The sequence below is a fragment of the Haliotis rufescens genome, unplaced genomic scaffold (assembly GCF_023055435.1).
Source record: "Haliotis rufescens isolate VD_foot unplaced genomic scaffold, xgHalRufe1.0.p SCAF_8, whole genome shotgun sequence".
NCBI classification, from domain to species: domain Eukaryota; kingdom Metazoa; phylum Mollusca; class Gastropoda; order Lepetellida; family Haliotidae; genus Haliotis; species Haliotis rufescens.
Window position 1 is genome coordinate 6,450,223 of NW_025964372.1, and position 26,333 is coordinate 6,476,555.

The 26,333-nt window shown below is 39.4% G+C and overlaps 2 protein-coding genes across 3 annotated transcripts; one reads left to right on the forward strand and one right to left on the reverse strand.

Moving 5' to 3' along the window:
* Positions 1 to 388: 388 nt before the first annotated feature.
* Positions 389 to 13,166, reverse strand: LOC124148991 (negative elongation factor E-like). The gene is made up of 10 exons (XM_046520316.2): positions 13,035 to 13,166; positions 12,734 to 12,809; positions 11,679 to 11,734; positions 10,895 to 10,969; positions 10,319 to 10,405; positions 7,950 to 8,010; positions 6,658 to 6,868; positions 4,790 to 4,844; positions 3,068 to 3,176; positions 389 to 1,971 (listed from the first exon to the last, which is right to left on the reverse strand). Exons 1-10 carry the CDS (start codon positions 13,113 to 13,115, stop codon positions 1,895 to 1,897), a joined length of 888 nt encoding a protein of 295 aa, XP_046376272.1. The 5' UTR covers positions 13,116 to 13,166; the 3' UTR covers positions 389 to 1,894.
* Positions 13,167 to 13,391: 225 nt separating this feature from the next.
* On the forward strand, positions 13,392 to 25,728 carry LOC124148990 (queuine tRNA-ribosyltransferase accessory subunit 2-like). Of its 2 annotated transcripts, none has more exons than XM_048389643.1 (12): positions 13,392 to 13,468; positions 14,679 to 14,825; positions 15,756 to 15,841; positions 16,549 to 16,612; positions 17,589 to 17,693; positions 19,204 to 19,374; positions 20,792 to 20,891; positions 21,059 to 21,147; positions 22,108 to 22,208; positions 23,619 to 23,750; positions 24,464 to 24,589; positions 25,586 to 25,728. In XM_048389643.1, exons 4-12 carry the CDS (start codon positions 16,589 to 16,591, stop codon positions 25,689 to 25,691), a joined length of 954 nt encoding a protein of 317 aa, XP_048245600.1. In that variant the 5' UTR covers positions 13,392 to 13,468; positions 14,679 to 14,825; positions 15,756 to 15,841; positions 16,549 to 16,588; the 3' UTR covers positions 25,692 to 25,728. The 2 variants fall into 2 exon arrangements, with proteins under 2 accessions (XP_048245600.1, XP_046376270.2); XM_046520314.2 differs by having other exon boundaries at positions 15,756 to 15,837.
* The last annotated feature ends 605 nt before the right edge of the window (positions 25,729 to 26,333 follow it).

Consider the following 26,333-nt stretch of genomic DNA (forward strand, 5'->3'; position numbering starts at 1 on the left):
TTGCCAATCCAGCAATTGACCGAAATCTGCGCGGAGGTTTGTGAACTCTATGTCGATTTCGTTACGCAATTTTGATTGGACTATACAAAGACTCGTTAGTCCAGGCAAAATATAACTCCATAATTCCCACCTAGTTTGGGTAGGGCGGAAACTGGACTTTTAGAGTCAGTTAACTCCCTTGCCTCGGGAACATAGTTTGAGAAACATTTTAACTAACATGAGTTCTGTTCATACCTGTTGGGTCCAAGTTACCATGGTTACCTGAAATACAAGTATTTTTTGGTGGGCTTTATCACAATCTAGAGCTGGACTTGCAAGCTGATTACCAGGCATAATAACTCACTGAATTACACGACCAAATGACAAGACTGAGTCAATCAACATTATATGAATTGTAGTTTTGTTTATTCAAACACTGCACAATAACGGCTGAGCATATAGCTGTCATTCCCCAGATGGCACCGGATGATGCATATTTGAGATGGCTGGTATGATTAGTTGGTTGGTTTGTTGTTTAACACCGCACTCAGCAATATTCCAGCTATATGATGGCGATCTGAAAGTAAACAAGTCTGAACCAGGCTATCCAGTGATTGACATCATGAGCATCGATCCACTCAATTGGGATATGATGACATGCATCAACCAAGACAGCGAGCCTGACCACCCCATCCCGTTAGTCGCCTTTTACGACAAGCATAGTCCCCTTTTATGGCAAGCATGGGTTGCTGAAGACCTATTCTACCGGGATCTTCACGGGATGGTATGAATCTCAACTGTAGCTGAAACATTCCCAGGTAACGATGTCAGAGAGTCACATTCAAGACATGGAACAACTTCAGCTTATATATACTATTCAAGTTTTGATAGGGATTGGGAATATCCAGGTAGAGTCTGAATGAGACCGATTGCTTGAATATGGTGTCTTACAAATAGTATATAAATTTGCAGCTTCATTTCAAGTTAATACAAAGTTAAATTCAATTGTATTAGCGTAACATCACAGTATGAAACAGCTTGTGTCCTTAACAAATGGTGAGTAGTATAATTCACTTCGATTCATCTGCACCTGTCAGCATGGTCAGACAGTAAACACAACCTTCATATATGGACATCTTGCATGGACTACATTGTTGTGCAACACTACACTCCGCAATATTCCAGCTATATGACTGTGGCCTGTAAAGAAGTGAGTCTGGACAAGACAAACCGGTGATTGATATTAGGAGCAACACCCCAATCCATCAACCAAGCCAGAGCATTAGCACCAAATCCACATAGTCGCCTCTTATGACAAGCATAGGTTGCTAGGGTCCAATTCTAATTCAAATTTCCCACTGAAAACAACAATGAGAAATAACATTTTGTCCAGCTGTAGAATTGCTTGTTTTACGCTTTCAGCAACACAATGTCAGCTATATCATTGCAGCATGTAAATAATGAGATTTAGCCAGGCAAACCAGTGGTTGATAGCATGATCGCCTTCCCGTTCCATCAGAGCAGGATACATAAACCAACTGACTGATCCTGTTGACACAATCAACCAACTGAGAGATCCTGCCCACACAACCAACTGACAGATCCTGCCCACACAATCAACCAACTGACAGATCCTGCCCACACAATCAACCAACTGACAGATCCTGCCCACACAATCAACCAACTGACAGATCCTGCCCACACAATCAACCAACTGACAGATCCTGCCCACACAACCAACTGACAGATCCAGCCCACACAATCAACCAACTGACAGATCCTGCCCACACAATCAACCAACTGACAGATCCTTCCCACACAATCTGCTGAAGCTGTGGCAGTACATGGCGCACTGTCTTCCATCGGTGAGATACATCAGTTTCGGACACTCAAACTTTCCGCATCAGTTTTATGATCAGAATATATCTTCATTGTAGACAACCATATTCCGTTTGTCTTTGTGGCCAGATCCCTTCTGAGAATTGCTTGCAGCTGAAACAGTATGACATTTTATAAACTTATATAAGATAGCTACAAGATAAATCACAAAGAACAAAGAATAAACGAAGTGTTGTTTATTTCACAATGAAACATTTGCTATTTCTAGAGATCCAAACATGCGTGACTTGATGACATCGTATATTGGATGCCATTATTTTTTAGAGGGTAGTGTCTAGTGAGTTGTGCCCCTTAGATGTATCTGGGCAACCTGTATAAACGCAATGGCCATCGAATCCAAAAGCGGGAGAGATATGACAATCAGTATAGGAGTATAAGTTTTTGATCTGGTTTGGTGGGGGACAAGGACAAAGAACATGATTTAATAACAAACATGATGAAAAACGAACATTTCTCAAAAACAGTATGACTGCAAAAAAGAAAGAAGAACTGTGCAAGACGCATGGTTGAGGGATGGGCGGAGATGAATGTAGATGGCAGGGACTCTGAAACATTTTGTACTGTCTGTCGTAAATGAAACATGAAACTACGTAATTTAACAGGGCAAGTGAAAATATTGCTGGACTATTACAAACTATTATCTACTTGCCCTGGACTAATGCTGGTTTTATAGTGCTAGCTCACTGAGATACCATGACACAGTTAAACATTAATACCCCACTCAGACACAGTATACTGACTCCGAGCTGACCAATGCCTTATGCCAACAGCCAGGCAGGGTAACAACAAGTACTATCTATTAACGTCTTTTGGTGTGACGAGGCCAGGAGATCAAATCACCAAAATTTCGCTCTCCATACAAATGATGCTGACACATCTCTTCAAAAAAGGGGTATTATGTATCAAAATGAATATGTATTGTCTTAAAGCATACATACAGACAAAGATGTCACCAGTGAAAGTTTTTTTCTTTCCTTGATGAAACACCATATACAAATTCCTGCTTCGCATGAAACACATCCATCCCCAGTCAGTGAACACTGGTGATGACTTATGAAGAAAGTTTGATATAAAATACAAATGCCTCCCTCCTCACAATTTTGATTTTTTCGGATGAAATTTTGATAAGTATTTTCAAGTTGGCCTAATTAAGCTTTTCTCTGTGAACTTGATGAACTTGTACACTCACCTATCGTAGACCAGCCAGGCCCTGTCTGATCTGTGACGTTCTCAAATGTAGGTTGTCGTCTGGCCATGGACACTTTGAGCTGCACGTTGTCAATCATACTGCCATTCATCTGAAATGTGCACGATTCACTTCACGTTATGTTTCCTCAGTTTGCATGCGCATGCACATTTTTGTTTAATCTCATCAATGACGGCAGTCTGTAAATTTGTTTGTTTGTTTGTTTTTTGTATAACGCCGCACTCAGCAATATTCCAGCTACATGTATATGACGGCAGTTTGTAAATAATAATGTCTGGGGTAGACAATCCAGTGATTGATATCATGAGCATTGATGCACGCAATTGGGATATGATGACATGCATCAACCAATTCACCAAGCCTGACCACCCGATCCCGTTAGTTGCCGGGATGTTGCTGAGGACCAATTCAAACCCTTATTCCCCATGAGGATCTCTTCAGGTGATATGTGTTATAAAAACATGTATTGATTATTCACGAGACAGAAGTGTATTAAAATCCTGTTAACAATCATGTTCAAATCAGATCCTTTCCTCTGCATCAGTACCTCTCAAGATATGACAAGCCCCGTGCCTCAGAGTTATATACATATCACATCGATCTTATTTTGATAAATGACTTAGATCCTGCTGAGATAAAAACTGCATCTTTCTCAAGTCGCTATTACATATCATCATGATAAAACCAACTCATGAAATATCAAAATTAAAATGAAATTAAAATTGCTTTTCTGATATTTATTCCACTGCTCTAATGGTAGAAACATATCTATCTATCCATCCATCCATCCATCCATCCATCCATCCATCCTTCCATCCATCCATACATCTATCTATGGATGTAAGCACAGTAAAGTTCTAAGTTAGAACTTCTAACTCTCAGGCACAATATAGTAATAATTAAATAAGTGGAGTAAGATTGAACACAGTTTTAACTGGCTAGTGCTTTCACCTCGTACCACGTACGAGTCTCATCAGGCCATAACTGATAACGGACATGAAGTAGTAACATATAGTTATGTGACGTCATAACATTTAGGAGAACTATGACGTCACAATAGTTCTCTTAGGCGCATATTCATGAATGAAATGATGCTCTTTTTGAAACAATGTAGGTTCATGATCAAAATTTAGCTTATATAGCGGGAAAACTAAAAAGTTGCCGCTTCCACATGTATCTAAATGTTCACTGAGTGGAATCGTGCGGTTGTGTGGCTGCTTTATTTGTGAACGGTGAAGATTCATTCTTCTTTTTAATTTAAGTTCTGTCTTTCCGATATACTTTTCATTGCATCCACTGCAAACAATCAAGTAAATAACATTTCTTGTATCACAATTCATATTTTGTTTTACAGTAAATTTAATGTCCTTTGTAATTTGGACTGAAGAGGCTTCAATTATATTGCTGCAAATAAGGCAACGTGTGTCATCGCACTTAGAAACCTGTGGAGTGATGACAACAGAATCGAATTTAGATCTTTCTAAGATTTTTGGGTTGACTTTGGCTGTGGATAATTTTGTCAGATTTTTTTTTTCAAGTTGAGTCGCTTTGTAAATATAATAATAAATAAATAAATTAATAAATTAAACAAAGGATTCAATTTTAAAGAATCTTTTTTAATAAGGAAATATACACAGAAATAGCAAGTAGTCCTGAGCATTACTCCAGGTGTTCTATTTAGGGATGCCTCGTATGATTGCCTACCTCAGTGATGGCCTGGTCTGCAGACTCCAGCTTCTCAAACGTCACAAACCCACAACTGTTGAAATAATAGTCTTAATCATTAAAACTTAACATAAATAATCAAAATTAATCAAATAACCAGCCAATGATATGATTGGGCAAGGCAAGAGACTGGAAAACATTCTGACCAATCAAATTACAGCTCTCACAAATAATTTGACGCTCATCAAACAATGACAACAGAAGGTAATGTGTTCATATTGAAAATCATAATCTGGTCCAAAATAGGATTCCACCTCATAATGAGCAGATCCTGGCTCAGTCATTACAAAACATTTTGTCTCCTGAACTTTTCCCTCACAGGGGCATTATACTATACTGGGCAAAGTAAGGGAAGATGAATATTTTTGTTATAATGAAAACAGTTTCAAATATTTTGAAAGTAAAATGATGTTTCACATATACCGTAATCAACGTAATAAATGCCCCGCTCTAATAAGCGCCCATGGCGATATTTGCTAATATATTGGCAAGTGAACAATCCCAATTAGCACCCCTTCCGATTGATCAATGTACGCAAGACTTATTTATTCGTGTATAATACGCACTCGTGTGTTATATGCACCCTTAATTATTGGGGATTAAATTCTGGAAAAATATATCTGTCGTATATAAACAGTCAGGCCGTCAGCATAAACCACAAAATTTATCTTTCAACTCTGTTTTTTTCCAGCAAAATAATATTCTAATAAGAGCCCCCTATTTCTTATTTTGAGAGGGGCCTGGGCGCTTATTACGTCGAATACGGTAAACATATTTCATGATCCCTAATCTTTTTTTTCAGTATAACTATAATGAGTCTTGTGATGAATAATGCTGGTACTTGCACGTCACCAAATACGGTAAGTGCAATAATCGTGAACGTGATGTTAAACTCCAATCTACATCACCTTACCTGCTTACTGGTAATGACCATGAAAATACATAAAACAAGAAAACAAATTGGTCAGGTCTAAGAACATCAAGAATGTGATTGGAGTTACAATATAAGTTATCATACGTCCATGTCAGAATGATGAATGACCTTGATAAAATACTATGTATCCTGCCTGGGAGGGAAATAAATTTCTCAGCGGGAGAATAAATTTCTTATACCCTGCCACGAGTAAGTCAGGCTGCACATGGATTTCTGAGAAGCAGAATAAAACCCTCATACCCCGCCTTGAAGCCAAAAGATGCAAGTCAGTGAAAGTCCCGTGCCACAGCACAAGTTAACCTAAACTCAAAAGAACAGCATTCATGTGTCCTGTGTTAGGTTTTATACCCCGAGCCAGGGGACGAGGGACGCATAAATCCCCATGTACCCGAGTGATCCCGCTACAATGAATTTATCTTTCCCACATGTTTTAATATGACCCTGTAAAAGAATCACAACAAATTCAAAATTGATAGAAAACAGCTGTTCGATTGAGCTGAGGTTAATTTGTGCTATGTCACGTGAATGATTTTGGGTTCGATTCCCGGTTCGCCCTGATTATGTTTCTAGGTTTGTCAGCACCATACCCTTGCTCGGGGGTTTTACTGAAGTGGTAAACGTCTGCATCACTTCAGGCTTTCCTCCCACATTAAGCTAACTCGCCGCGATATAACTGTAATACTGTTAAAAGCGGCGTTAACCCCAACTAACTCACTATGTCACATGACTTTCATTGACTCTGTGATAGGGACCTTACTGACATGGTGATACTGCACTCAGACAACTGATCAAATTGTCCCTCAAATATGCATTCTTTCTGACAACTAATGTGTGTAAATGATACATTTGTACAGAACAAGGTATAAGTTTATGAATATTACAATGATATTTAATGATGCAGCTTTGTACATACTTCCTGTCTGTTTCCATGGTGATATTTACAACATTGCCAAAGTTTGATCCAGCCTTCCTCAGCAACTCTTCACTGATGCCATGGCCGTGGATATAGATTGTCCGGCCCTTCTTGGGCGGCTCCCTCTCCCGGTCCCGCCTCTCGTCACGCCGGTCATCCCGCGACTCTCGCCGCTCACGCTCAGGGTCACGTTCTCGTTCCCTCTCATACCCTGCAAGTATTCAGCATGTATGTCGCACAACAACCATTTCAGTGATAATAAAGCAGATATATTGCACGACAACCATTTCAGTGATAATTCAGCAGATATATTGCACGACAACCATTTCAGTGATAATTCAGCAGATATATTGCAGGACAACCATTTCAGTGATAATTCAGCAGATATATTGCATGAAAACCATTTCAGTGATAATTCAGCAGATAATTGCATGACAACCATTTCAGTGATAATCCAGCAGAAATATTGCATGACAACCATTTCAGTGATAATCCAGCAGAAATATTGCACGACACCCATTTCAGTTATAATCCAGCAGAAATATTGCATGACAACAATTTCAGGTTTAATTCAGCAGATATATTGCACGACAACCATTTCAGTGATAATTCAGCAGATATATTGCAAGACAACCATTTCTGTGATAATTCAGCAGATATATTTCACAACAACCATTTCAGTGATAATTCAGCAGAAATATTGAACGACAACCATTTCAGTTATAATTCAGCAGAAATATTGCATGACAACCATTTCTGTGATAATTCAGCAGATATATTGCATGACAACCATTTCTGTGATAATTCAGCAGATATATTTCACAACAACCATTTCAGTGATAATTCAGCAGAAATATTGCATGACAACCATTTCAGTTATAATTCAGCAGATATATTGCACGACAACCATTTCAGTGATAATTCAGCAGATATATTGCATGACAACCATTTCTGTGATAATTCAGCAGATATATTGCATGACAACCATTTCTGTGATAATTCAGCAGATATATTTCACGACAACCATTTCAGTGATAATTCAGCTGAAATATTGCACGACAACCATTTCAATTATAATTCAGCAGAAATATTGCACGACAACCATTTCAGTGATAATTCAGCAGATATGTTGCATGACAACCATTCTGCAACAATTCAGCGGATATGTAATTGCACTGACAAACTACAAATGATAACCAAATCAAACACACAGTTTGGAAGAAGCCAAACGACCTGAGACGATTGACTCTTATTATGGTTAAAAGCAATCCTTTTATCATTCTAATACTCACTGTTTCCGGTGCTGACAAAACTCTCATACAACCCTTTTACTTTAGGACGGGCGGTTGAAGTCTAAAAACAGAAACAATTTTCCTGATTAATCTGAGACACATGTTATATGTAGTCTTCATCATGTATACAGGATCGGGTTGTCAGGTGGTTCATTGGTTGATGCATGTCATCGTATCCCAATTGCATGGATCAATGTTCCTGATATCAATCACTGGACTGTCTGGTCTGGACTCGATTATTTACAGACCGCCGTCATATAGCTGGAATATTGCTGAGTGCGGCGTTAAACAAACAAATAAACATCTTTTTCTACACTTTTGATAGGGATAATCTGATATGTCATTCTATTTAGATTTGCACTTGACATATTATGAGAATCCGTTTTTGTGTTTAGGGGGTAAGGACGGCCCAGTCGTCTAAGGCAGGGTTGCGTCCCTTGGGTACGCCAGAAACCTATGATTGTCGGTTCGAATCCCTGTTCGCCCGGATACTGTTTCTAGGTTTGTCAGCACCATACCCGTGCTCGTGGGTTTCACCGAAGTGGTAAACATCTGAGACCTGCATCACTTCGGGCTTTCCTCCCACATTAAGCTGACACGCCGTGATATAACTGGAATACTGTTAAAAACGGCGTTAAACCCAACTCACTCACTCACTCTGTTACCCAGTTTGATGTTACAAAATGACTAAATGTACTACTCAAAGGGAATAGTATCTATTCTTTAAATAGGAAAAAACAGCCACTGCTTCCATATTCCCGGGGAAAGCAATGTTCATGCAGTTCGGTTCTCACTCTATGTTCCCATCTTCCCATGGTAAGTGAGTTAACTGACAGTAAAAGTCCAGTTTCCAACCTTGCTGAACTAGACTGGAATCTCGTCTCTCTATGGTAGCACCCCCAGTGGCTATTACAAGCTATATCCCTTCTATGTTCCTCCTATTGACCAATCAGATTCCATATTTCATATATCTTTCATTTGCTTCAAACAAAATGGTGGGGCATAGTCAGACGATCTGATCGATAATCCAGACCCATATTGTAATAAAACGGGTTGTACCTCGTGAAGTGTTTCAAATTACTTGAGCACCTAGATTAAAAACATGAAAAGATTTGCAAAGTGTCTGTGAATGCCCAGTTGGCGGTACATATGCTTTGCAAATCCTGCAGTGCCCTGAAATCTGCACATTGCTCACAAACCGAATGTCTAGTTGGTCAAAGATTTTGATTGGACTATGCAGAGACTCGTTAGTCAACCGGAATTCCAGCCTAGTTTTAAAGTCAGTTAACTCCCTTGCCTCTGGAAGATGCTATATTCCTTGCATGGAATTGACATGTGGAATTGTGCTATATTTGTAATCTTTTTGTGTCAAGTCCATGGGGGCTTACGGATTTGGGTCAAATTACTCAACTTGTGTGTTATCTTCTAGTTTTATATGAAATGTGTATACACATGATACACAAAGTCTCTGCATAAAACATATCAAGTGTAATGCCGTGAAGTCCAGCTATCATATTAGGCTACACATGTTTGTTTTTTTCGTTACACAAGCCGCCCGCCTCTACTGAAATGCAGCCAGTTTGAGAAATAAATTAAACATAAAAATATTTATTTTTATTATGTGTCCTACTAGTAATATAAACCCTCTTATACAATAACAAATGTTATATATATATATTCCATGTCTGCATCACTATCAGTGATTCAAGAGGCCACCTGCAGTTTTAACTCCACAGACAGCAGAATGACTTTCATATAAATAAATAAATGATTGACATATATTTTTATTTTTATTTGACCGACCTTGTGTGGAAAATCTGGAATAATTCCGTTAAACATAAATTTCAAACTGTGTGGCCTTAATAATTTCACTGCAATGATGAGATGGACATTTCATGTCTCCACTAGATTTGTAGACCGACACTAAGATCGGTGTACGTGTTACTAGATTGCTCTACTATATCAGCCTACACTGGAAATGTAGCTAAGCAGGATGGGTAATGCATCAGTGCATATTTAACACATTCTATCAAGCGTACCCCGTATTTCCAGCCAAGCTGCGTGCAATATGGCTACATAAATATAAATGCACAATTAAAATACCCACCTAACACAACCTAACGACAAGTAACGAGTAACAAAGTGATCATCTAAAGAAATCCAGTCTATCCGATTAATGATAGGATCATAAATATTAATTATTCTGAAACAATTATCCTCAATATCATATAAGAGCATGCCCAGTTGGATCTTAAATCCAGGACAGTGTCTAAGCCTCCTGTTTTTGAATGATGAACATCGTGTATCGAACATTTACTGTGCGAGTGAAGCAGACTTTACAGTGACTTAATTTAACACTGGGAACCTACCTCTGGTTTTTCATCATCCTCAGAGTGTTGAGCTGCTGCTGAGAAAGGCTGGAAGCTAACTGATGAAGAAGGAGTTTTCTCCGGATCCTGCACAAAGAACATGAGGTGAGGTGAGGTGAGGTGAGGTGAGGTGAGAGATTAATGCACTTATATAGCGACAAGCTAACAAGTATAAACATGATAAAAGCTCACTTAACCTTTGTTTCAGGTGAGCTAACAAGTATAAACATGATAAAAGTTTTCTTAACCTTTGTTTCAGGTGAGCTAACAATTATAAACATGATAAAAGTTCTCTTAACCTTTGTTTCAGGTGAGCTAACAAGTATAATCATGATAAAAGCTCACTTAACCTTTGTGTCAGGTGAGCTAACAAGTATAAACATCATAAAAGGAAATATTCAAGCATTATAACAAGCAAACACCTTGTGATCCTTAATTTGATTCTTTGAAGTTTGAACAGTGAAACTTAGCAAATAGTATATATTCCAGGAAGAGATAAGCACAGTTCTGTGCAGGTGCTTATTTACAAATAATCAACTAGCTTATCTATAAATGACAAGTGAAAAACAACTTTACCTTCAGTTTCTTCTCTAAGTATTTTGACCTTTTGAAGCCTGTTTTCTCTCTGGTATCAGATTCTATTTTTATCAACTGAAATAAAAACAACATATATTCGATATATGACCATGATGATTATATAACACACTGTACAAATGCTTAAGTCTTTGTTATTTGTTTAACATGTATAAGAGTATAAGTGTAATTTCTAAATCATCATGATTAGGACTGGGACGGGTAACTCAGGTACTTGGGTTGGACCGGTACTGAGTAGGGTACCCACAGAACAACCCAGACCCGTGGTTAGTCATGTGATATGTTATTTCATGACAAAGATTATCTAGAACTCTATGGTTAAATTATAAGTAACAGATGTTCAAATTTCTTTCTGACTATGAACATATTCCTTCTTACTTTTATATGAAATCATGAGCATTGATCTACGCAATTGGTATACGATGACATGCATCAACCAAGTCAGCGAGCGTGACCACCCGATCCCGTTAGTCGCCTCTTATAACAAACATAGTCACCTCTTACGGCAAGCATGGGTTGCAGAAGACCTATTCTAACCTGGATCTTCACAGGTCAGTCAGCAAATGAAATAAGACTGTGTAAGCCAAGGCAGTCAAATGAGTCCTACTCTGTGCATGAAATGTTTACAAACCCAAACAAATGCCAATGATAAAAAGGCTATAGCTGTTGTTATATAAAGTTGCTGTTTAAGCAATGTCTTATGAGCACTTGTACATTCTATACCTATGGTAGAAGCAGTGACAAGACGATATTGTGAAGTACCAACCCCTTTCTGGACAAGTTTCTTTGCTTGAATCATAGCATCACCAGCTGACTCATGTGCTGAAAAGTATAAATACTATAAATTATAAAAATTAATGCATAACCAAATTAAGGGGAGCCCCAAGCCACGGCCGTTAATGCATCATAAAAGTAATGTGAGTAGCCCTACCTTTAACAAGTTTGACACTACCTCATTTAAGAAATAGACATGATAAAGGGCGAGTGGGAGTTGTTTATCGTACAATAAAACACTGCAGGGAGAATAAACCATGAGAGGTGCAGCTCCGAGTTGTTTTAATCTCCCTGCAGTGCTTCCGCGAATAAATAGCTGATTCATATTTCAATATTTCAACTGGGACTAGAGTTTTGTGTTTCCCTTGAATAATTATGACTTTTTCGTTATTTCTTTCTATGGCAACAACGCAGTTTACCAGGCGCAATCCAAGCTCTACCATCTGCTCAATTACCGCGCTATAGTGCGACCACTGTCTCAATATACCGTGACCATGGCTCACGCTCCAGTGACTCTCGCTTCACGATCCAACACCCCTTTTTGGTCTTACGGAAACTTACACATCTTTATGATCCAACACCCCTTTTGGGTCCTTGGGGTTAGCTGGCTTAGGGCAAGGGTTAGCCATAAATTCTGACCTTTTATAGCATTAATCTTGTTGGTCCGTCATGTTGACATAAACAATGGCGGGTGTGGTTTCAAGAAAAGATGAATGGGAGAGCGGTCCGTGAAGTCACACACATGTGCAATTCATTGTTTACTTAACATGGTTTGCTTAATCACTCATGCATGGTAATGGGGTGCTAATGGCCCTTAACCGAGGACTGATGACATGTGATAGCGCTCGTGGATCAGTGGTAGAGTGTCAGCTAATTAAGGGATCAAAGCACGTTCGAGCACCCACAGCGCTAATTGGATCTGGTAAAGTGCACTACTCCCGTTCTTATTTATATACAAATGTCAACGATCCATGATTATTCTAATTGCACAGTGACATTTCCATGATTCTTGCACTTGTGGCATTAATTACGTCTTTGCACACATACGTCTCTTGGCTGCTTCTTTTTCTTTCACAACCTGGGGCTCTGGTTTGGCGGTTTTCATCTGCTGTAAAGCCTTTTTCTGCAATACACAGGGTTAAGATATCATAAAAAGGTTACATGTAAATTTTGCTTGAGACTGCTTAACCCAGACAAATGCTGGTACACAATCCATTTTATTGTAAACACAATGTCCAAATTTACTGAGATAGTGTATCAACTTTTTAGATGAAGAACCAGCTGAGAACAGAGAATAGGTTAGAGCCCTGCAAAGCTTTGTTACAGATAAGACGTTTTCTATGTGTACCTTTTTCTTGAGTTTCGCATATTTTAGTTTGAGCTGTTCCTCTTCTTCGGTCAGAGTTGCTGGAAAATGTAAATTAACCATTATTTTCAATTTCTAACGTTACCGTCTCGGTAAAACAGGAAACACTCTTCAAAGAAGGTAAATATGTTTACAGGGAGCATACATTGAATATCGTGTTGAATGACTATTTAAGAAAAATTGACACATATCTGAGAAAAGCATAAAACATTTCAAATAAAAATATATCTACCTTTTATACAAATAAATACACCCATATTTAGCAACATACTGAAATTAGTTGCAAAAGATATACTTTAAAGATCATGTTGTATTCTAGTATATTGACTGCTCCCTTACACTTCCGGATTGTGATTTCACGTGTGTACCGGTATTGTTTGTTATGTTGAACTGTTTACGTTGTTTACAACCTTAGGGTAAGTCCTTTTTTTTAAATTTAGTTTAATAAAAAACACAAAAATACATGTCTGATAGTATAAAAAATAGATTTCAAATTCGTTCAAATTATATAGAAATGAAAACAATATTTTGTCTCACTATTGACTATCAGCCTGGTTTGTGACGAGCAGGCCATGTACGTAGTAAGGCTGCAAAATCTTACTATACTGTTTACTGTAATTGACGACACTGTTTGACATATGGAGTGGTAATAAATATAAGTCTTTACTTGTTAACGATCCAGATTCACACATTTTATGAAAGAAATATGTTTGAAACAACCATTACTGCAACAACTTGATTGTTGATATAAACATTAACATGATTAAACATGTTTAATTAGTTCTATGAACATGATGAAGGGAAACAATGCTCCAACTCTTTGCTGTCTAGCCGGCACCTTTTTAGTTAGCCTGCATAATCACCGGATACCAGAACGTCAGCTACCCAACAATATAGGGGGCAATTGGGGGACAACGAGGGGGAGTCCCCTGAATCCTCTCATAGGAATGAAGTTCAGTTTATATACTCAAAACAGCAACGGCCCTTTCAGGCAAGTTGCATATAATACAACAATTACTATTCCTCTTGTTTTCCATGTTTCATGGTATAAATTTACACCTGTGTATTTGTCGTCATTCACTTGTTGCTCAGTAAGAGACCTTGTTACAGGTATAATTACTATATTAATTAGGAGTAGATTAACTTACATATCAGTTTGGCTGCAGCTGTTCATTGTAGGGCCTATAACCTTTGTTTTATATCATTCTTTGATATGCCGATAGGTGTCACTTCACACAGCACAGCGAGAATAGCTCCAATCACACCAAGCAAAATTATAGTCCGTAATAAGCAAATTTTCATTCTGTGAAGAAAAAGCTGATCCATATTTCAATACTTTCAAAGTTGGAGCAGTGTTTCCCTTTAAGTTAATTGATTCCAGCATAATCATGATAATAATCACCTGAAACCGATTAGAAGTATCCTCCTAAAACCCCTACATCACATAACCCCTACAGTTATAACAACAAGCCTTAACTTATTCATGTTATTAATTAAATAGGATTAACCCAGAACTAACACATCTTCCATCTGCAGCAACCCCTCCCAACAAAAAATACTTTCAAAGATAAGATGATTTAGCTACTTCTATTTAACATGATTTAAACAGAAAGCTTTTGTTTTCAGAAACAAGTTGATATATGAAGAAAAGGATAATGAAATTTGTAGTGAAAAGTGTTACAAATGGCAGTTGTCGTTTGGGTAAGATTGAGAACATTGGACCATTCATGAAGACTGTGGAAACACCCACTTGTATGTTGTACACCAGGGGAGGTGAGTATAGATAGTGTAGCTCCTGTCATAACAGCCCCACCAATAACCTTCTTACTTGTCCCAGTTAGAAGTTGTAGTTCAATGAACATGGTGAAATACTGACAACGAACATTCCTGTGGCAAGGCAGTAAACTAATGATGAAAGTCCAGTTTCCACCTTTGGCGAACTAGGCTGGAATTATGGATTTATATTCTGGCTGTGCATAGTCCAAATCAATATCGACATCCTGTACGTAAACTCCAGTGCAGATTTCGGTTAGTTACAGCATTTCAAAGCATGTGTACTGCCAACTCGGTGTCAACAGATATTTTCCAAATCTGTTCATGTTTTTAATCAAGGTGCTCACATGATTGGATGCACCTCACGAAGTAAGACCCGTTTATCACAATATAGATTTTGATTATCGATCAGATCGTCTTGACATGGCACCACCAATTTGTTTGAAGAAAATACAAGTGGTATGAGAGATGGAATCTGATTGGTCAATAGGAGGGACATAGAAAGGACGTAACTCATAATTGCCACTAGTGGCGCTATGATCGAACCCAGAAATTCAAGCCTAGTTTGTCAAAGGTGGACACTGGACTTTTAGAGTCAGTTAACTCCCTTGCCTCAGGAAGATGAGTAGGGCTTGGACAAGACCAAATTTACCACCCGAAAAACATCAAAAGATTTGGAAAATATCTGTTGATGCTAAGTTGACGGTACACATCCTTTGGTAATCCTGCAATGGACCACTATCTACATGACTGTTTACTATGTCAATTTCGCTACGCAATCTTGATTGGACTTTGCATAAACTCGTTAGTCCAGCGCAAAAATAACTCCATAATTACAGCCTAGTTCGGCAAGGGTGGAAACCGGACTTTATAGTCATTTAAGTCCCTTGACTCAAGAAGATGAGCCCTACTGTGATGTTACTGTTACAGGCAGTGCTCCCCATCTAACCCGAGACATGCTACACAAGATACAGGATCTGCCGCCAGTTGCCAATATGGCTGTCAGCATGATGTAGGTACTTATTTTATTGATTCATATAATGGATGGAGTTATTGATGTGATGAACCAGTCCGATACACTTGGTAACTTGATCCTGTATATGTACAAATGAGGTCACCTGACAGGAACTACTTTTATACATTGTCTTCTTGCTCAATAAATTTTTGAGGTCTCCAATAAGTAGGATAGGGGATTCCCGAAGTGTGGGCCCCGTGAAGATGCAGGTTAAAATTGGTCTTCAGCAACCCAAGCTTGTCGTAAGTGGCAACTACTGGGATTGGGTGTGCACTGGTCAGGCTTGCTGACTTTCATTGGGTTAGTATAACTTGTAGCAGAGTCACTCGTGGTATGCATCCTGCGTTAGGTTTCATACCACGATCGTGGTCAGGCTCGCTGACTTGGTTGATGCATGTCATCGATCTCAATTGCGTGGATTCATGCTCATGATATCAATCGCTGGATTGTCTGGCCCAGACTTGATTATTTACAGACTACCGTCATATAGCTGGAATATAGCTGAGTGTGGCGTTAAACAACAAACCCCGAATTTTTTGTCTTACAGTTCCAAAGAAGGGGAGGCTGATCACAAAGGGTGATCGCTTGATAAAGAAGTTGTTCTTCCATATATCTTGTCCCTACTTACCTCCGAGGATACCTTCACATTAACAAAATGACTTTTTAACCATCAAATACTGATAGACATAAACCACCTTCTGATTCCAGTGCTGAGCACCACGAAGCACTTCAGGAATACGGTCAAGGGATGGCCAAGTTTTCAGCTATGCAGGTAATGTTGTGTACAAGGTAACTGCTATGGTGAAGTAACCCTACTTATTAAGCTTGTAATGTCAGATATTTGAGTTGTTACTGAAACTGCATGGAATTACCTGAAAACTGGTGAACTGGGATACTGTCAACACATACTGAGATACAAAACAGAATGGGTCAATCAAAAATATGTCGTAAATGAGCATATTTCTTTGGGTTTTGCCATTAATAAATTATTAAAATCCCACAATATCTTTCAGTACAAAATTAACAGTCCAACTTATTACAATCCTGACATTATTAGAAATTATTAGATTTTCATATAAAACATATAAAAAAATTAAAATGGCTCTCATCTAAGTTTTTAAAAATATTTCGATGACAATAACTAGTAATTATTTATTGTGGTGTTAAAACACTCAAAAGTTAATGATTAATCATGTTAATCTGGAACATCTTCTTGAGGCAAGGGAGTTAACTGACTATAAAAGTCAAGTTTCCACCCTTGCTGAACTAGGCTGGAATTTCATGGCTCATAACAAAACAGATCTTACCTCACGAAGTGCATCAAAACTACTTAGCACCTTGATAAGAAACATGAAAAGATACAGAAAATATCTGTCAACACCCTGTTGACGGTACACATGATGTTTTTTTCGTTACTCAATTTTGGTTGGAATATGCACAGATTCATTTATAGTTCAGCCAAAATATAACTCCATAATACCAGCCTAGTTCGGCAAGGGTAGAAACTGGACTTTGATAGTCAGTTAACTCACTTGCCTTGGGAAGATGATCTGGGAGTCAAGATAACAAGTCTCAAACAACCGATACTGGTCGTGGGAGGAAGGATCGGGTGGTCAGACTTTGTGACTTGCGTCTCATCATATCACAATGATTATTTACAGGCCTGTCATTATATGCCTGGAATGTTGATGAGTGACGCATTAAACAAGAAGCAAACAAACAATTTATGTCATCTTGGTTTCTTTCAGGAGTTCCTGGTCTACACGTCCCTGCATGACACACACGTGGAGATTCCTTCAGGGTACAACGAGAAGAGTGGGAGCGCAGTGTGGACTAAAGGTGGCAAGATGAAGGTAGGTGCAGGCAGCACTGACATGTACATTACTACCTCCGGGAGTTGGGTTTAATGCTACTTTCTCTTATGGTAAATAGTGATGTTAGTGGTGTGCAGAGTTGTGTCCCTTGGGCATGCCAGGAACCTATGATTGTGGGTTCGAATCCCAGTTCCCCCCAATTATGTTTCCAGGTTTGTTAGCAGGTGTGGTTGACATTTATGACCTGCGTCACTGGCCTTCCTCCCACATCAAGCTGACACTCTGTGATATAACTTGAATTCTGTTGAATGTGGCGTTAAAACAAACTCACTCACAGTATTTGAGATTACATCAATTAATAAACTCTGTGATGAAGTATTCTACTACAAAGAAGTTAAAGAACACCCAATTCTTTCATGTTATTATCATTGATCTGTCATGGCAAGACAGATTAACTAGAGTATTGTATCAGGGGAGGTAACTTGTGTTACCATACATGTATGGTCTAACTTTAAAAGGATGTAGAATGAAAATGGCTGACAAAGGGGATGCGTTGCTAGGTAAGCGGTTGCACAATAAGAAATGAATGAAGAAGAGGGCAGTTTAACAATTAAGACAGATGTATTTGTGAGGTAATGGAATAATGATAATAATAATAGGCTGTTGATATTGCGTATATTTCCACACCACTCAGGGGCATGCCCAAAGCGCTGTTACCCTGGTCACTGGATCAGAGTACACTCAAGTATCATTCTCAGCTCCCTGGGGAGTATATAACCCACGCTGCCTGTTACGGGCTAGGTTAACAACCACATTGCCATCTCATCCTACTGGGTACCCATTCACTGCTGGGTGAACAGAGGCACATTTCAAACAAAGTCACTTGCACAAGGAGACACCACACGTGTTACATGTGCGCCAGTGTGGGGCAGGACCAAAGCCCTAGAAACTTTCAGGAGCCAATGCAGCTACCCTTCCAAGGAATCTCCGCGACCGACCTTGCTAAACTTCACCTGATTTGCGACCTGTGCACAGACCACATGCCATCACAAGATGTGTTGATGGTAGCAGCGACCTGCAATGAAGTTTATGAAACAATTAGGTGTTCTCTAACTTCTTTTGAGAAGTATATTTGAAATAACAGCTGAAGAAATTATCATGCTGTTCTCCTTGTACATGTTGTTTTACACCCGTGAAGATCCGGGGTAGAATAGGCCTTCAGCAACCCATGCTTGCCGTAAGAGGCGACTTTGCTTGTCAGAAGAAGCGATTAACGGGATCGGGTGGACAGGTTTGCTGACTTGGTTGATGCATGTCATCATATCCCAAATGCATGGATCGATGCTGATGATGTCAATCACTGGATTGTCTGGTCCAGATTTGATAATTCACAGACCCCCATCATATAGCTGGAATATTGCTGAGTGCATTAAACAACAAACAAACATCAAAAACCATTAATCAGTTATGTTATATATGTTAATATCCAATCTACCACATCTGCCACAATAAGGTAGAGAAATAATGTAACGAGTGACACATGTTTCAGGTAGACGTGGATCTCTATATAAAGATACAGTCAGCGGTCCAGCCAGACTGGTGTCAGGCTCTAAGTGATCATGATACAAACGCTGAGTCGTCACGGAAACGGGCGGTGAAATCCGTAGACAGAACATTATCCTTCCTCGATCAAATTTTAGAACAACAGTCCAAGTCTGAGGTTAGTTTGTGTAATCACATTAGTTGCAACGAGATCATGTACAGATTAGTCAAATGTAGTCCTTTTCTCACTGACTCAGTATTCTCACTGTAACATATGTTGTCAACTGATCTCGAGGGGTATGTTATAAGTTGTAGCAGGATCACGAGGGGTACATGGGGTTTTAGAAAACAGCTGTTCGATTGAGTGAGTGAGTGAGTGAGTTGGGTTTAACGCCGCTTTTAACAGTATTCCAGTTATATTGCGGCGTATCAGCTTAATGTGGGAGGAAAGCCCGAAGTGATGCAGGTCTCAGACGTTTACCACTTCGGTGAAACCCACGAGCACGGGTATGGTGCTGATAAACCTAGAAACATAATCGGGGAGAACCGGGATTCGAACCCACAATCATAGGTTTCTGGTGTGCCCAAGGGACGCAACTCTGCACAGCGAATCGCGGCGCCTCAGACGACTGGGCCACCCGTGCCCCCCTGTTCGATTGAGCTGAGATTAACTTGCGCTATGTTAGGTGACTTTCATTGACTCGGAAAAAAAGCGTTTGGCTTTTTGCTTTGAAGCAGGGTATAAGGGATTTATTCTGCCTCTCAGAATCCACGTGCAGCCTGACTTGCTCATGGCGGGGTATAAGGGATTTATTCCCCCACTGAGAAATTTATTACCCTCCAAAACGAGTTAGACAGTATTTTATCAAGATCATGTGGACCAATCAGATCTCATCATTCTGACATGGAGGTATGATGTTGATGTTATTGTTTAGTGCTTAGGTATTAAACTCAAATGATCACATTAAATTTTTTACTTATCCTGCATTACTCCTGAATGCATCTATTGCTTACCTTACGACAAAGAAGACAGTGAATATAGGAGATAAACGTAATGCAATTACAAAATGGCGGAAAACGAGCCACGTGGAAGAAAATATCTTTTCACATGGAAAACATACATATTATTACACAAATGCGATCATAATAATAAGTTAGTGTATACCTCACCCGTCGCAGATGAAAATTAACGTGAAAGCATAGTGCAAAACACAAAAATTAAAAATGTTAGGTAAAAAACAGGGCACAACATGTCTGTTTGGCAACAAGCAGCAATATGATCAGATGCGACATCACCACGGACGGTCACATGACAGCAGCGATGGGTCCTTGCACAAGTGACTGTAAGTGAAAACAACCTCTTTTCTTCATCAAGGACCATCGCTAGGTGCTGTCTTCTTTGTCAAAAGGTAGATGCATTAAGGAGTAATGTAGGATAAGTATACAAATGTAAAAATATATTTAGATTTTACTAATTTTAACATTTTAGTCTAGGGATTGGCATTCACATTAATTTGGTGACGCATAAATTTAATTATTTACATTACATGGCAACAAACATCATGTAAATTAGCGCCAAATCCGTGTATTTGCAGAGGCTGAAGAACACTGAGGTGTTTGGGGTGGTGGAGGGAGGCTGGAATGGCGGTGAGAGAGAGCGGTCAGCGAAGGAGACTGCGGCCAGGAAGGTTGCAGGTCAGTGATTGGTCACTGAGCAGGTAGTGGTCAGGCCAGTCTGTCAGGGAGTTTGTTGTTGGACAAAGCAGAAATAAACTGCTAACATGTGGAGTGATGTTTACATGTTGGGTTGATGTTTTAGAAGTTTGTTACCAGTTTCACCCCTGCTGTCTTCTTCTCCACAGGTTTCGTAATTGAAGGATTTCACAGCCTTGGGCCTTCATCGGAAACTTTCAAGATGTCCGACGTTGAAGAACTATTACAGAAAACACTGGTATTCACGTTTTGTTTCTCAAAGACTGTCCAAAATTTCTTTATCAAGGTTACACAAATACTAGTCTAGCCATAAACTAGTGCCATTTGGAATTTTTTTAAATATTTATTTTTCTGGTTTCCATGGAGCATAATTCAAAGACAGTTCAATATTTCTGGATTAAATTTGGCAGATATATCAGTCTAGCCAAGAGCTGGTGCCTCTTGCTATTTAAGAATTTTGGATTTTTCTGGTTTTCATGACAATGGACCAAGAACCATTTGTATTTCCTAATTAATCAATCAAGTGGCTAATTGCACACTCTCATGTTTTGGAATTTTTTATCTTTGTATTTTTTTATAATTTCATCAAAGCAAATGAGCGCCATGACAGGTATTGAAGGAATAATTGTGTTCTTTGTAGGTTTCCTTTTGTTTTGGCTCTTGAACCCATGCATCCTTCATTAAGATTGGGTTTAGGGTTTGGCTGATGGGACCTCTTGGGGTCGTAACTATGGTTACATGTCAACACCACATGGTGCCTATCAAGACCCTGAAACTATCAACATGTACCCTGGGACATTCCGAGGAATCTAAATGAACCCAGTATATTTACTTTGTTACGTATCCTGGGTCCACCACAGCCCTCGCCACTTGACATAGAATCATGAAATATCGCAGTTATTTGTCACGAAAATAGCTACGTGTGTGCTAATAATTGAAGTTAAAACAAGCCATTCTGGCGATAAGGAATATTAACTATAGTAGTGATGTAAATTGCAAAGTGCGCTCTTCAAGAAATATCCATTTTGCTAGCGATACACATCTCTGAGTTTTGATCATGTGGTTACAATCCAGGTAAGGATTGGCAGTCATGTGACTGCATGTGGTTATATTTAGCAGTTCATGCATCTTGAATTAGGTCAAAAGATGTTATGACTATAGAGTGCAATAGTAAATCTAAAGTTACCCCCCTTGACAGAACCATCTCCCAGAAGATAAACCAAGGCTCATGCAGTCAATATGGCCGCCGGATGAAGTTCTTCACGCAATACAAATTGGCATTGATGTTTTTGATAGCTGGTAAGTTATGTCTAGTGGTTAAAGCGTTCGATCGTCACACAGATGACTCACTCACTCACTCACTCACTCACTCACTCACTCACTCACTCACTCACTCACTCACTCACTCACTCATTCCTTTTTACACCACGCATGATCTGACTGAAATGAGGCCTGTGTTTACAGTGATGATCTTGATTGGTGCTCATACCATCAACCACTGGTTTGCCTGGCCCAGACTGGATTATCTACAGATAGCCATGAGTGTATTGCCGACTGTAGGCTCTGACAACAATTTATCAGTCCTGTGATCCATGGCTGCCTATATCTTATCACATCACGACCAGACAAACTAGTGGTTGACAGCAAGAGCAACAATCAGCGCCTTCAGGGCGAGATGACATTCAACCAGGTCACACATTGTATCTGACAACCCATGCTTGTCGTAAGAGGCGACTAACAGGATCGGATGGTCAAGCTCCCTGCTTTGGTTGATGCATATCATTGTATACTAATTACATGACCACCATCACATAGCTGCAATACTGCTGTGTGTGGCGTTAAACAACAAACAAACAAACCAATATCACTCCTGTATTTAAGTTCAGCAGTAGATTGCTGTAACAAATTAGTTTACTGACCTACTTTACAAACTTTAAGCTCATTGCATTAATTCTAAGCATATGCATTATGAATGAATTGGCAACAACGATCAGTCATACGTGAAAGGAACAATATTGTCAAATGTCTTTAATATATACTACACAAAAGAAGTTAAAGAAAACCCATTTTGTTCATGTGACTATAGAATAGGTAAGTGGGTTAGGGAATTCCAGGATTAGATCTTATCGTTCATGCCTTGCGGGTGGATGGTTTTGAGATCAAATATCCATTTAAGTTCAATGGACTGGCGCCTGGCCGTGCTCTGAGCTGACTCAGGGTCTGTTTTGAGCTGTTGTATGATTTGATAGTGTAGGTCTCTGGTTGAGTGTCCTATGGAGTTGAAGTGTTTAGCAGATAGGAGTGTGTATCTGTGGGTGTGTATCTGTGGGATTGCAATATAGGTCAAAATCCAGTTTATTGGTTTCTTGGTTGAATATGACCCATGTGTCTAGGAAAGCTACTTTTTCTCTAGAGAATTCGGCAGTGAATTTAATTGTGGGATGTGATTGGTTCATTTCTTTGATGAAAGATTCTAACTTAGTGTAGCCCAAAGTCCAAATGAGGAAAATATCGTCTATGAATCTGACGTATAGGTTGGGGCTATCAGTGGGTTTTTTAGAAGTTTTTCTTCTAATTCTCCCATGAAAATGTTTGCGTATGTGACTATAGTTACTCTGTCATGGCTGGTGGGTATTGCAACACAGCCTTCCTTTTATGGGTGGTCTTCAACGTGGTTGAGTGGTATGAATGTTATGTTCTCTGTGGCAGCTACCCCTACACCGTGACGGAGCGTGGAGGAGCCTTGGTCTTCCAGTACGACCACCACCAACCAGTGCATCCCGAGTCTAGGGGCGACACTGTCACAAGTACTGGATATGAGATCTCCTTGAAAGACAAAGTGTAAGATCTTGTGAATATTTGACAAGATAGCAATCCCTAGTTTACTTTCATGATTTCACTGTAGAAACTTACTTTCATGATTTCACTGTAGAAACTTACTTTCATGATTTCACTGTTGAAACTTACTTTCATGATTTCACTGTAGAAACTTTTATGATTTCACTGTAGAAACTTACTTTTATGATTTCACTGTAGAAACTTATTTTCATGATTTCACTGTAGAAACTTATTTTCATGATTTCACTGTAGAAACTTATTTTCATGATTTCACTGTAGAAACTTACTTTCATGATTTCACTGAATTTGTGTCACTTTTACTTTTTCAATGTTTGGATGTATACCAAAAGATATTTATGGATATTACTTGTTGTTACCCTGCCTGGCGCTCGGCATATATTTACGGGGCTAAAACAAGGACTGGACTGCGTCTGAGTGGGGTATTCCTGTTAAACTGTGGCATGGTATCTCTGTGGGCTAGCACTATAAAATTGACACTAGTCTGGGCTACTACAAGCAGCCACAGACATGCACGCACGCACGCACACACACACACAGACACACACACGCACACATTCATGTCGCTAAGTGTAATAAACATGGACACGATGTTAAACCCCATTTCACCACCATCTTGTTTCAGAATTTCTGTAAAACTTTTCACGTCAAGTTTCTATTGAAGATTAATGCAGAATGGTGCACATGCATTGTTTCAGTTACCATGACGACTTCTCACCGCTACTGAAGGGCTGTGCCTGCTATACATGTCAGAAGTTCACCAGATCGTACATCAACCATCTTCTCAACACCTCGGAGCTGCTGGCCGGGGTCTTGTTAATGATGTGAGTGTGTGGAGTGCTGTTATTGGTGTGAGAGTCTCAAATCATCAACATTGGACTCAACCCATGGGGCCTCACTCATCTTCTCTCTTACTCGCTGTCATGTACTGGGTGGTGGGGTAGCCTAGTGGTTTAAGCGTTTGCTAGTCACGCCGAAGGCCTGGTTCTGTTTCCCTCATAGGCAAAATATATGAAGCCCATTTATGGTGTCCCCACCGTGATATTGCTGGAATATTGCTAAAAGCGGCATAAATCCTCACTCACTCACTCCCTCACTCTGTCCAAAACAAACCTATTTGGGGGTGTGGCCTTAAGCCAAAAATAACATCCAATACATTGTTGAATGTGTAAAATGACCTTTGATCTTGACAAAGTGAATAATTAAAATAACAACAATCGGTAACTAGCAATTTATTTCTAAACACCAGCGCCCTCGGCCCTATTCCACAATAAAAGCCTGTCAGGGATTAATCCCCTGAGTAAACAACTAAAGGCATCTTTATTGTTGTTACTAAGGTGACCTAAGTTGTGGACACGGTAATCTGATGAGCAGACTGAAGAAAGACAATGTATTACAGAAGCAGGTAGACTGGATGTGGGCCCGATCGTTATGATCATTGAAATTGTGCAGCGCGTCAAACACCGGGAACCTGTTTTAACCCCCATTAGCGGAATTCTCCTTACTGGAGGAATTTTTCATTTGGGGGATGATCTTGTGTGTCGTTTTTTATCGTGTTTTACGCTATTTAATTTATTTATTTTGGTCAAGCAATTGTGATTAAGTATGCCCTAAAGTATTACAAAAAATCTGCAAAAATGCCATGTTGACTTGACTTACCTTTTAACACCATCAAATCTCCAGGCAACATACCGGTAGCTCTTCTGTCAAACATACAATGTGTATTGCCCCGACACATGATGGATTAGCAGAACAAGGCTGACAGTTAAATTTTAGTACAATACATGTTAGTTCAAGGCCTTTTCATCATCTTGTTTCAGACACAACTTCCACCACTACTTCCAGTTCTTCAAGACAATCAGACGGAGTCTGGAGGAAGGAATGTTTGAATCTCTGAAAGTTCTCATCCTCCAACAGAAGAGATAATATCTACTGCAAATTATCAATAAATTTTATGTCTGTTTGTCTCCATATTGTGTATTATCAAGTAGATGCATTAACACGACCCTGTGGGTCAGAATTGGCCCCTGCAACCTATGCTAATCATAAGAGGCGACTTACTGGATTAGGTTGACAGGCTCGGTGACTTGGTCGATGTCATGGATCATTGCTCACAATATCAATCACTGCATTATCTGGTCCATAACGGGCGACTGAAGGGATCGAGTGGTCAGGGGAACTGACTTGGTTGATGCATGTCATCGATCCTAATTGTGTAGATGAGTGCTCATGATATCAATCACTGGATTGTCTGGTCCAGACGCGATAATTTACAGACCACCATCATATAGTTGGTGAGGTGAGGTGAAATTGGGTTTAACGTCGCGTCCAAGATTATTGCGCTTATATAGCGACGTGCATGCACGTGTGTGTGTGTGTGGCTGCTTGTACTAGACCGGACTGATGCCGATTTATAGTGCTAGCACACACAGATATCATGCCGCAGTTTAACTTGGATACCCTACTCAGACACAGTATACGGACTCCAAGCCGACCAGTCCTTGTTTTAGCCCTTTAATGCCGATCGCCAGAAACGGTAACAACAAGTACCATCTTTTAACGTCTTTT

Bases quoted from the DNA above. Each gene is read 5' to 3' on its own strand.
- LOC124148991 (XM_046520316.2), bottom strand. From the start codon at position 13,115: ATGGTTAATTTACATTTTCCAGCAACTCTGACCGAAGAAGAGGAACAG. The intron at 11,735-12,733 runs GTATGTGTGCAA...TATACTTTTCAG, and splicing joins AAAAGAAGCAGCCAAGAGAC to CACATGAGTCAGCTGGTGAT. The intron at 10,406-10,894 runs GTAAAGTTGTTT...TTCTTTGTGCAG, and splicing joins ACTTAGAGAAGAAACTGAAG to GATCCGGAGAAAACTCCTTC.
- LOC124148990 (XM_046520314.2), top strand. From the start codon at position 14,693: ATGAAGAAAAGGATAATGAAATTTGTAGTGAAAAGTGTTACAAATGGC. The intron at 17,694-19,203 runs GTAGGTGCAGGC...CACATGTTTCAG, and splicing joins CTAAAGGTGGCAAGATGAAG to GTAGACGTGGATCTCTATAT. The intron at 24,590-25,585 runs GTGAGTGTGTGG...ATCTTGTTTCAG, and splicing joins GCCGGGGTCTTGTTAATGAT to ACACAACTTCCACCACTACT.